At 33.8% G+C, this 12648-nt stretch overlaps 1 protein-coding gene across 1 annotated transcript; it reads right to left on the minus strand.

Annotated features, from left to right (window-relative positions):
• Positions 1 to 2613: 2613 nt before the first annotated feature.
• Positions 2614 to 3429, minus strand: LOC115695276 (uncharacterized). Its single transcript, XM_030622353.1, has one exon. It carries the CDS (start codon positions 3427 to 3429, stop codon positions 2614 to 2616), a length of 816 nt encoding a protein of 271 aa, XP_030478213.1.
• Positions 3430 to 12648: the final 9219 nt, after the last annotated feature.

Below are 12648 nucleotides of genomic sequence, written 5' to 3' on the forward strand. Positions count from 1 at the left end.
TAGCTTTTGTCTGAAATCCACTAGCAAATCCATCATTGAGTGGCCTTTGCTTTCCTTGATTAACTTGTAATAAGGTAAAAGTTTCCACACTTTTTTAACCTTTTCACAAGTCCAAAGCGCATGGGAAAGCGATTCCTCAAACCTGCCACAGTTATTGCAAGTAGTGTCGATTTTCATACCTCTATGACAAAGATTGGACTTTGCCGGGAGCCAATTTCGACACATTTTCCATCCAAAAAGCTTCATCCGTGGAGGCAAATTCAGATTCCACCACATCTTCCACCAAGCATGAATTTGATCCATATTAGAGCATCGGGTGGGGGCAAGATTTATCTCCCTAGCTACTCTATATCCACTCTTCACAATGTAGTGACCATCCTTAGTGAAAGGCCAAACTAGAGTGTCCTCTGAGTGAATGTCTATTGGGATCCCTAATATCCAAGGAACATCCTCCTTATGAAAGTATTTGTTTAGAATATCCTCATTCCAATCTTCCTTAGCATTAAGTAGGCTGCTCACTGTGGTATTGGGATTTGCGTCCAAAGGCCGGTGTGTAATTGTGCCATTAGGCCTTGGCAGCCACTTATCTTGCCAAACTCGAATGGTTCTACCATTTCCAACTCTCCATCGGGCACCTTCATAAATAATCTCCCTGCCCCAAATAATTTCTTTCCATATGCAAGATGCATTTTGGGGACATTTTGCAGTAAGAAAGGAGGTGTTAGGGTAGTAACTATTTTTCAAGACTCTTGCTAATAAAGAGTGAGGCTTATGTATGAGGCGCCACCCTTGTTTGGCTAGAAGAGCTTGATTAAATTCAGAGAGACTACGGAAACCCAAGCCTCCCTCTTCCTTTGGTTTACACATCTTGTCCCAAGTGCTCCAATGGAGTTTTTTATTTTCCTTTGTGTCTCCCCACCAAAAATTGGCTGCCAAAGAGTGGAGATTTTTGATCAACTTCTTTGGAAGGCGAAAGCAACTCATGAAGTAGCTAGGAAGAGCCTAGATCACTGCTTTTATAAGAATTTCTTTCCCCGCTTGGGAGAACATTAATGCTTTCCACCCTTTGAGTTTACTCCAAACTTTATCTTTGATGACCTCAAACACATCTTTCTTTTTCCTTCCAAGGTAGCTTGGCAGTCCCAAATAGATGGCATGATTATGGACCAGCCGAACCCCAAGTGTATTCGCAAGATGTTGACCCAATTGCTTAGGTATACTTCTGCCCGTACTCACTTCTGACTTCTCAAGGTTTATTTTTTGTCCCGAAAGCCTTGCATAACGCTGGAAAATTTGTGTCATTGTCTCACATTCTGTCTCATTCCCTTCAAAAAATACAAAACTATCGTCCGCAAAGAAAAGGTGAGACACTTTAAACATCATTCTTACCAAACTGAACCCCTGTTATTTTCCCAGCCCTCTCGGCTTCTTGGATTAGACATGAAAGGCCCTCCGAACAAATAAGGAAGAGGTATGTGGATAGTGAATCACCTTGGCGAAGACCCCGAGATGGATGGAAGTTCCCATATCTTTCTCCATTGATTAGAACCAAAAAGGAGACACTAGTTACACACCTCATGATCTTCTCAATCCAAATCTCATCATATCCCAATCCTCGCATCATAGTCATAAGGAAGCTCCACTCAACCGGATCATATGCTTTGGACATGTCTAGCTTTAAGGCCATTTTCTTCCCATTACCAAATCTTTTCATCTTCATACTATGGAGGCTTTCATACCCGATGATTACATTATCTTGGATCAACCTTCCTCCTACAAACGCACTTTGAACTTCGGATATGGCTTGATGAAGACTATGTTTCATACGCCCCGCTAAACACTTTGCTACTATCTTATAGACCACATTACATAAGCTAATGGGTCTAAATTCTGACATTTGGATTGGTTTTGGTAGTTTCGGGATAAGGCAAATAAGGGTATCATTAATAGCTTCAACACTCTTTCCCTCATTGAGAATTCCCAAGCAAACTGTAGTGACTTCTTCTCCAATGATCGGCCAGAATTTCCTATAAAATAGGCCTGGCATTCCATCATTACCCGGGGCTTTGTGTGGATGAATATCTCTCATAGCTTGTACTACATCGTCCTTTGTAAAAGGAGCAATAAGGTACTCATTGGTTTCTCGGGAAATTTTGTTTGGTACCATGCTTTGAAACTCTTTTAACTCATCTGCAGAAGCCGGTTGTGCCGTAAACAACTGTTGGAAGTAGTTACATGCCACCCGTCCCACCATTCTATTTCCATAAACCCATTGAGCATTTTGATCAAGCAAGCCCGTAATTGAGTTCTTCTTCTTCCTTGAGTTCGCTTTCCTGTGAAAAAACTTTGTATTTCGGTCCCCTTCCTTCAACCATAAAGCTCGACTTCTTTGTTTCCAAAATTTCTCCTCTTTGTCCAAATACACATTGTAGGATTGTTCCAATTCCTTCAATTGATTCCAGCCCGTGTTGTGTATTCGATTAGATAAGGTAGCAATTTTATCTTCATATTCCTTTATCCTCATATGCATTTCCTTTTTGCGAGCCTTATTCCAATTATTAAGAGCTGCTCCACATTTATCCAATTGGTCTTTGAGCTCCCCAGCCGTGGTGCTTACAGTGCCAGCCCCCATGATTTCGTGACCAACTCCACACAAGTTTCTTCCTCAGCCCATGCATGTTCAAAATGAAATCGAGAGTGCCATCGAACCCCCTTAACACTATCCAGTTGTTGTTGAGCACAAGTAAGTAATAGCGGGCAATGATCGGAGTTGATTCGTTCAAGATGAAAAACTTTTGCAGCAGGAAACATGTCAAACCAGTCAGAATTTCCACAAGCTCTATCTAATCTCTCAAAGATAAGGTTATCTTGTCTCCCATTACACCAAGTAAACAAATTCCCTTCAAACTCCACTTCCCGAAGATAACAATCATCTAGAGCTTTTCTGAAATTGTTTATGAGATATCTCGGTTTTTGTTGTCCTCCCTTTTTCTCTTTTTGCCTTAAAATCTCATTAAAATCTCCCCCAATCAGCCACGGTCCCGTATACATTCTGCCGACTCTATTGAGAACTGTCCAAGAATCGCCTCGTTTACTTGGATCTGGGTCTCCATAGAAGCATGTGAACCGCCACCCTTGGTCCTCCTCTTTCCGAATGAAAGAATCAATATGGAAAGAGGAGAATGAAAGAATATTGCAAGTTATCTTATCGGACCACATTAGCACAAGCCCGCCACTTTTACCTTTAGCCTCCACCACAAAGCAACCAACAAAACCCAAAGCAACACGCAAATTTTCTGCTCGCATCTTATTGAGTCTAGATTCCGATATGAAAACCAACTCCGGACACCAATGCTGCACTAGGGACTTCAAGGTACGGACCGTCCAAGGGTTCCCCATCCCTTGAACGTTCCACAATAAGGCATTCATGGCTGCAGGCGACCCTGGCTCGCAGGGTTTGCCTCTTCCACATTTTGAGCGATTGTCAAATCTCCATTCTGAGAAAATTCAATCGGTTTGTCATCTTTCCCCCCTTTCTTTTCTTTGCATCTTTCTTCACCGCCACTTTCCTTCTTTGCTCTTTGGGGATTGAATTTTTACCCGAGCCAAAGGCAAAGGGGAGACTTTCCTTTAACTCGGGTGTGTCCATCGAGAACCCAATCGGAACATCAATTAGATTTTGGCTTTCATTCATCACCATTGGATTATTTGCTGTCCTTTGAAGTTTACCAGCCCCCACTACCTCTCGATCCTCCACCAATCTTCGTTTCCCACGCCCATCTTGTGTCATATCATGTATTTCCACCCCGGTTTCCTCCTGCTGAAGCTTCTCCGATGTTGTATTTTGCAGCTTTCTGATCTCCTTGTTACCTGGGTGTGGTTCTTTCCCTTTTGTTACTTCACTCCTCACTTGTACATGCTCTTCCTCTTTATTCAATAATAGTTCAAAGGAATTACCCATATGGAGATTGAGACTTTGTCTACTGCCACTTTGTATGTTCTGTTCTTGTAAAATTACATTCTCATTATTGCCTCCTTTCCCCCTTGAAATCCATCTCTAATCCCGTTATCAACTTTCAGCCATGTCCCATACGCCATTGCCGTCGTTCCATTCTCCCCTATGATTTCCTTTATTTCAAGAGAACAATCTTTTTGACTATGACCAATCCATCCACATCGAAAACACATGAATGGAAGATCATCATACTTGAATGCCACCCACTTCTTGGAGCCACAACATGGTAATAAATATCCTGGGCATACCGGTTTGTTTATTGACATCCACACCTGAAATCGAAAAAACCCATCTGCCACCATTCGAGAAACATCAGAGTTCTGAACTGTAACAACCGAACCAGCCATAGACGCCAATCTTAAAGTGTTTTTCTTTGTCAGATAATCAATTGGAACCCCCAAAGCTCTACCCCAAATTGGAAAGACATTCAGATCATTCTTCCAAGATTCACTAGAGTTCCCCATCTTACCCAAAATCAGTACCCCATTCGATAAATACCATGGCATTCTTGTTAAGATTCGGGATTGAGTTTGTTCTGAATTGAAAGAAAAGGTGAGGAACATACCAGTGCTAAATTTTTCTTGAATCTTGATGTTCCACTCCGTTTCCTTCAATTTCCATATTCGCCCCAGCAGGTTCTTCAAGAATCCCCTGCTGTGATCCACCTTCGAACACAATCTCCCCTAAAGATTGAATTTTGCAATCATGGTGGATATACTGTGGTCCACCTCCCATTCTTCTTCATCCGAGACATGAAGTTTATTGGTTTTAGCTAGCAGTTCTTCCATAGTAATGGCGAGTACACACCAGTTCGATCACCGGAACCCCTTCGTCTTCGAGGAAAAAGAAATGGCAGGGCCTCACACCCCGAGCCCTAGCAGAGAGCGCGCGAATTTTTTTTTTTTTTTTTTTGAGGCATATTATTATTATTATTATTATTATACATAATAAAATAATAATAGAGTCAATGATAAATATATTATTTTTTATATTTTTAATAATTATTAACTAGACAATAAATTTTATATTGTTTTGTAATTGTGTTTTACCATGTTAAAAATCAATGTAAATATATCAATTTTTTTCTTCTAAATATAATACTTACACTTGAAATTGAAGATGGTCTTAGATTGTGCTAGAGTAGAGACTATGGTAGCATTTCTCTTTTTTTTTTTTTTTTTTCTTTTTTCTTTTTTATGCTTTTAATGTTTATTTATTATCTTATAAAATTTGCACTTTTTCTAAAAGAAGGTCAATTGGTTTGGATGATGATAATCACACAATTTTCGAAACTTTTCTAATCTTCTTTGTGGCATCGTGGGTCATTAATCATTATTGGTTTGTTCTGAGTCAGTCGGTCTCGTTTGACTTCTCAAATATAGTTTTGAGAATTGACTACCTTAATGTGTCCACCATTGAAACACCTCAGCTTTCACCCATTGACCGCTTCTCACATCCACTTTCAGTTTAATACAATAAAAACTTATATATATATTTTTAAAAACAATGGTTTCAGTTTATTCTTCCTAACCTATTCTATTTTTCTCATCAATAGAAACTGTCCCATTTGACAAATCATAATAATAATAATACAAATAATTTTGAAACTAAAATTGGTCAATAGCGTTTTTAGCCTGTCTTAATACATGAATTGGGATGAGGTTTTCAGAGTATACCCCACGTTCTGTTCTATGGTCCCGTATTCTAATCCCAAAAGGTGACTATATTTATTAAATTTTAAGGTAAATACCATTTTAGACCCTGTGTTTTGCAAAAGTTACAGATTGGACCTTGTATTTTGTTAAATGACAAAATGGACCTTGTATTTTCTAAAATAGTAAAAATAAGACCTTAAGCTTAATTTTTGATAATTTTTTTTTTAATACAACCAACTTGAAGACAATGCTTAATACGAACAGATATAAAAAATGTAAACAGTTTTGTCATAGCACTTTTAGATTAGATTATAATTAAACTTTATTTTGACAAAAAATCAATTCAGGGTCCTATTTGTACTATTTTAGAAAATACAGGGTCCATTTTGTCATTTAACAAAACACAAGGTCCAATTGATAACTTTTGTAAAATAGAGAGTTCAAAATGGTATTTACCCTAAATTTTAATTAGATGAATTATTATATGATTGATTGACTATTTTTTTTGTTTACTTAATTTATTCTTTTGTTTCAGAGTCGGGTTGGTTTTTTTTCTTTCTTTTTTTGTTTTGTATTTTTGAAAAAGATTATTATTATTATTATTATTATTATTATTATTATTATTATTATTATTATTAGTTGGTTTTTAATTAGAATACTGCTAATTTATGGATGGCACGTTTTATGACGATAATTTAGGAAACATATATAGACTATAGTAGTGGCAGTGGGGTGCCAGAGGGACAACAAATCTCATCGTTTATTGGCTGGTCACACACCACAATTATCAACACTATCTATTTTTTTTTTTTAATATTTTCCAGTGAAATCTCTCAAATATTTATAATTATTACATATACGATCTTAACCAAAAAAAATAACAATAAAAGTATTTTTTTTCTTATGATTTATTACCGTCATATTTTTTTTATCATTAAATATAAACTTAGAAACATGTGACGATATATTATTAAATTACGTATTAAATAAGCTTAAAAACTATTTTGATATATGTTTTTGAGCTGTCACTTAACCGACTTGTTATCTCAAAATGTATCTACCTAACGTGATATGTCCATGTAAGTCAAAACTGAGGACACGTAGAATACAGCCTTGTCAACAACAAGAAAAAGTCTCTTTACAAGGCATGACAAAACCGTCAAACAACAAGCAAGTCGTCAAGAAGCTGTAGAACCATGTCTGGCCGGCCAAAAGGGAGTACATAGGCCGGCCAGGGTTTGAGCACAAGCTGGCTGACCAAAATGTGATTATTAGACCAAGAAAGGGATCGTTCGACCAAGGAAGACTGACATCTGCAAGGAAAAATAGTACAAAGGTTGGCCATCACTTACAAAGGCTGGCCAACTCTTGCCAAGGCTAGCAGGCACTTGATGTGCAGCCTGCAGGCTGGCAGGCACTTGATGTGCAACCTGCAGAACCTACTAGGCACATGGCCAGCCAAACCCTAGCAGGAACATGGCCAACCAGCTTTTTCCTGGCAGGCCTTTAGTGTAGTGGCGGTTTGGACCTTGACAACCTACAAAAATAGAGAGAAAATATTAGCAACTTTTCTATTTTCAAGGGATAATTATCATTTTTATTATTTATTATTTAACTATGTAAATATAACTTTATTTAATTATTTTAAAAGGAATATTTGTTGCTAACCTACATGTAAGCTCTACTATATAAAGAGCATTAGCCAAACCCTAATTCTCTAAGTCTTAAGCTCTCAGTCCTACCTCTAAAACTCAAAGTCTGAAACTCACTTCTCTCTTCTCCTCTCTCTCTCTCTCTCTCTCTCTCTCTCTCTCTCTCTCTCTCTCTCTCTCTCTCTCTCTCTCTCTCTCTCTCTCTCTCTCTCTCTCTCTCTCTCATGCCCAAGCATCATTCTCACTTGAGATTTGCCAACTTTGGTTCTCACATTGTAATCTTATGAGAGCCACTTCAGATCTCATTGCCACTGTGATCTAAGTGGTATTATCTCTGGTATCAATACAACCAAAAAAGGGAGTAGGTCATTACACTACTACAAAATTAACTTTTTGCGCCGGTCAATATGTCAGTCAACACTAAAAACCGACACAAAAAGTTTGGTTCCAAATTTCGCATTAGCTGTTATTTGATGCTACTTTACGGCAGTTGATAATAGACATGTTTAGATATTGCATCAGTTGGAAACTAACGCAAAGTAGCATCAGATAGAAACTGACGCAAATAAAACTTAAAAAAAAAGTCTGTAATATACTAATTAATGGGGCGGCCCATTACACACACCTAACCCAAATATGCCATATATCATAAAAACCTAACTAAAATAGTTGCCCCCTTTAGCTCTCTCTTTCTCTCTCACTACAAGCTCTGTACTCTCACATGGAGCTACCCATATTGCAACACGACGTTGCATGACCATGACATCCTCCACTGTCCAACGCAGACTGAGCCACAATTGTTGCATTCTTCTCCAACGACGAAGGATGAGTAAGCATCTCCTTCCTTTATCTCTCTCCCTCAATCTCTCTGATTTTTATTTTTTTTTCAAATGCACCATGGTTATGTTGGGTTTTATGCCCTAAATAAAACTCTTTACAATCTGATTAGTTATCAATATAAGAAATTTGAAGTGATTGATGTTTGCATGAATTTTACATGCTAATGGTTTAATATGTTTATTACATTCACACACACAAAATCAGTTAAATTCAGATCATATGTTTATTCACAATTACAGTATCGTCAACACAGTGGAATGTGATTGTGATCATATGAATCAAAAGTTTTGGTCCCTGTTTCATCAGTGTTATTGGATTTACACTAATGTGATAATCAGCGATGATGTGTACTTACACTTGGAGTAAGTGTTATGTTCTTTCCAGGACATTAGTAAAGTATACTAGTTTCGAATGTATGGAGTATACATTGGATTGGACCGATATTGCAACTAAGTTAAGATATTACAAACTTACCGTTACACATATCTTTCCAAGTCAATATCAGTAGTTGATCTTAAGATTAAAAGAATCTAAATCCTGATATGCTTGGGCTCAACTCAGGAGTGCTATTCATGTTCTTTGATTTATTAGTTAAGCCTACTTTTGGGTCAGGGTGATACGTATATTTTGGGAACATGATAGTATGATTGAGTGGGAGTGCTGAACATAAATATGGAATCTATAGCTTCTACTGGTGTATAGAAGTCAAGTGATGATTCCCTTCGAGCTTAGCAAATAGAAGTAAATGGATGAGCTCTTGTTTAACTGACTAATTATTAGATCACTAAACACCATTTGCAGGTAGCTAAGTGTTTTAAGGGGCAAAATACATTGAGGGGTGAGAACGGTAAAGAAATCCCATCTCGATGTAGATCATCTATATAGAGGATCTTTAAATCACAATAAGATTATAACAATGGTTAAATGAGATAGTATATTGATATCGTGAAACATACAATATGCTCTATATAAGTCTGAGAGTACAATTCTAAATTCTAAGAGTGGATTCAACGAAGAATTAATAAGTAGGAATTTACTTGGTAAATTTGGTTCACTTATTGGAAGCTTAGCATATAGATCCATGGTCCCCATTCTAGTTGAGAACATTCTGCTTGTAAGACTCATTAATTGATTCGTGATTGATCAATTATAATTCTAAAGTTAGACTATGTCTAATTTTATGAATTTTCACTAAGCAGGGGTGAAATTGTAAAGAAAAGAGTTTCTAGGTTTATTTATTTATTAATGGACTTTATATGTCTAATTAATAATTAAATTAAATGAAAATATTATTTAATAATCTATTTTAGTTATTAAATAATTAGTTTTGGCATTTAAAAGGTTAGAATTGGAAAATTGGCGTTTTTGAGAAAATAGAGATAAAATTTGGTAAAACTGCAAAATTAAGTGAGGCCCAATACTACACCATGGCCGGCCACTTAAGTTGGTTTTTCAAATTAATATTTTCATTATTTTAATGCCAAATAATTCCTAACATAAACCTAGTAGTTGCCTATAAATAGAAAGTGATGGCTCAGTCAAATCACAAGTTTTTAATAACCTTTTTCTGACAGAAATTTCTCTCTTCAGAAAAATTGAGCCTTCCCCACTTTCTATACCTGGCCGAAATCCCTTTCTCTTTTCTCCTTCATCAATTTCGTGACCCTAGTGAGAGAGTAAGTGCCCACACACAGCAAGCAGTAACTCAATCATAGATTGGAAGACTGTGAAGGATCAAACTTGAAGAAGAAGGACATTCGGGCTCAGATCTTGATTATACTCTGCTACAGAAAGGATTCAAGGGTTAGAGATCTGAGTGGAAGGAGACATTAATTCCGCTGCATCAATGTAAGGTTTTCTTAACTTTATATGTGTTTAATTTATCGTTTTAGAAAATTCATATTTAGGGTGTTTAAACAACATACTTGTGAGTAGATCTAAGATCTTGGTAAAATAATTCCAACAACTGGCCTCAGAGCCATGGTAATTGATTTACTTACAAGAAATTTGGACTTTAAAACGATTGTTTGTTTGTTTTTGGATGGTATCATGTTGTATTGAGTGTTATTTGATGATTGATTGATGTTTGTAAATTTTCGTAAAAAATAATTGCGATTTTGTTTCTGGAATTATTTTTATTGGATAGTATGGAAAAAATTAAGCAAGTTAGCCTTTTACAGAACTCAATTTCGATTTTATTTGAATTAGTTATGAATTTTTGAAGATTTGAAAAATCGGGGCTCTGCTGAAATTTTCTTGCGATCGCGAAAACTGTCCGTACAGCTCACAATTTTTTCGTTTTTCTTCGATTTTTCATTCTTTTTCATGGAATTAACTTCCGATTTTTTGTATAGTTTTGTATATATACTATTACTATTCCTAATTCAATTCTAATTATCATTTTGAATTAATTTAATATTTTTTAAATTTAATTCAAGATATTAGTGTAATTTGAATTCGAATTTGAATTTGAATAGAATTAGTCTCTATCTTCTTGCTTAAAAATCTATCTTATTTTTAAATTTGATTATATCTTATCTTATTTTTAAATTTAAAGTCAGATTTTATATATATTTTTTAAAATTAAATCTTTTTTAGATATTTTGACCTTATTTAAATTTAAAATAAGATATTTATAATCATGTAATTTTAAATAGATGTAAGATATTTTGCTAACTTTTAAATTTTGTTATTTTATTTATTTAAATTAAATTTAAAATCTGAAAAGATATTTCATTTATCTTTTCTAATTTTTATTTAATTTTTATTTTTAAAATAACATTTAATTTTTAAAAGTAGTTAGCAAATTTTGAAATGATATTTAGGTTGGTTGAAACCTAATTTTTCAAAATAGTAGGTTTAATTTTAAATATTTATTTTTTAAATAATTTCGAAATTTAAATTTATTTTTTATTTTATTTTCGAAACTAATTAAATATTTTTTTTAAAATTTTATTTTTTCGAAAATTAAATTTTTTTAATTAATTATTTATTTTCGAAATTATTTATTTAAAATTAAATAAATCCTACTTCCAACTATCCAGCTAACCTTGTTGCAGGAGTATGTGGTTTTAGCTTGTTTGTAAGTTTTTAAAACCTATTATTACTTGATTGCAAATAGCTATGGTTACTTTTTGCCAGATCTAATGATCTGATGGCTCCCTTGGTCAAGTTAATAATTTGTAACAGGTAAATTTTACAATCTTCTTTCATCTGTGTATGACCTAGCAACATGATAGGATCCATCCAAAGTGTGCCTGTGTGAGCCTATATGTTTATTTTGTTTTAATATAAATACATATAGGTTGTTGCTAAATAAAATGTCACACCATGATAGATTTTATTTAGGTCCATTTAGTTATTGGACTTATTCAATTAATAACAGTTATTTATTTTAAGGTTAAATTCCTCTCTTTTGGGCCTTGTGTGAGAGTTGGGAGCCATAGAAGTGGGTACGACATACTGAACCCAGCACCCCCTCACATGAACTACCCCAATTATGAAGGCCCATTTGCCTGATTTAAATAACTGTACTAGGTTAATTATATTAGTTTGACCTAATAAAATTGAATTAGCAACATAATTAACTTTTAAAATATATGAAAATTTATTTTCATTTTAATATTTTAAAGTTAATTTTAAGAAAAACACTTTTAGTTTAGATATTATTTCTAGACAAACTATTTATATTTTTCTTGTATTTAATTAAATATAGAATTTTAACTAACTAAGATTCTTTCTGGAGCTTATTTAATTAAATATTCCTATTTAAGTTATAAATTAGTTATATCAACTGATTTTTCTTATCTAACTTAAATTTGAATATTTAATTTAAATTTTAAATCAAGTTGAGGAATCCTAAGCATTAGTTATTAAAGATTCTTAAGATATTTTTTAAGTTAATATCTTTTCGAATATTAACTTAAAATGGAATATTTTAGATATTTTTTAGGTTAATATCTTTTTCGAATATTAACTTAAAAAGATATCTTCAAATTAAGTGGTTATAACTTAGTTTTTGATATTTAATTAAATCTAAATTTGAAATTATTTAAGTTTTAGATTTTTTCTATATAACTAAAATTAGATATTTTTCAAATTTTTGAAAAGATACTTAGTCAAATAAGATATTTTCTAGATAGTAATTTCTAGACTACTTATTATTTCTAATATTTAAATAGGAAAATATTATACTTTGTGAAATTAATTATTTAAGTATATAAATAATTAATTTTGGTACAATTTTATTAAGTATATTTTTCCTAGTATTAAACTAGAAATAAATAATTAAGCCTTCTCTACACTTAATTATTATTTCTTGAATTTAATACATTTAATTAACTTGAAAAATCTACATATCTAAGTTGATTTTCATCATGATACTTAAATATTTATTGATTTTTCATGACACTTAATTAAATAGAAAATTATTTTTAGGTTGAAATTTAATTTAAATAATTTTCAAAATATATATTTTTTCTTTATT

Source organism: Cannabis sativa, chromosome 6 (genome assembly GCF_029168945.1).
Source record: "Cannabis sativa cultivar Pink pepper isolate KNU-18-1 chromosome 6, ASM2916894v1, whole genome shotgun sequence".
Lineage (NCBI taxonomy): Eukaryota > Viridiplantae > Streptophyta > Magnoliopsida > Rosales > Cannabaceae > Cannabis > Cannabis sativa.

Bases quoted from the DNA above. Each gene is read 5' to 3' on its own strand.
- LOC115695276 (XM_030622353.1), bottom strand. From the start codon at position 3,429: ATGAATGCCTTATTGTGGAACGTTCAAGGGATGGGGAACCCTTGGACG.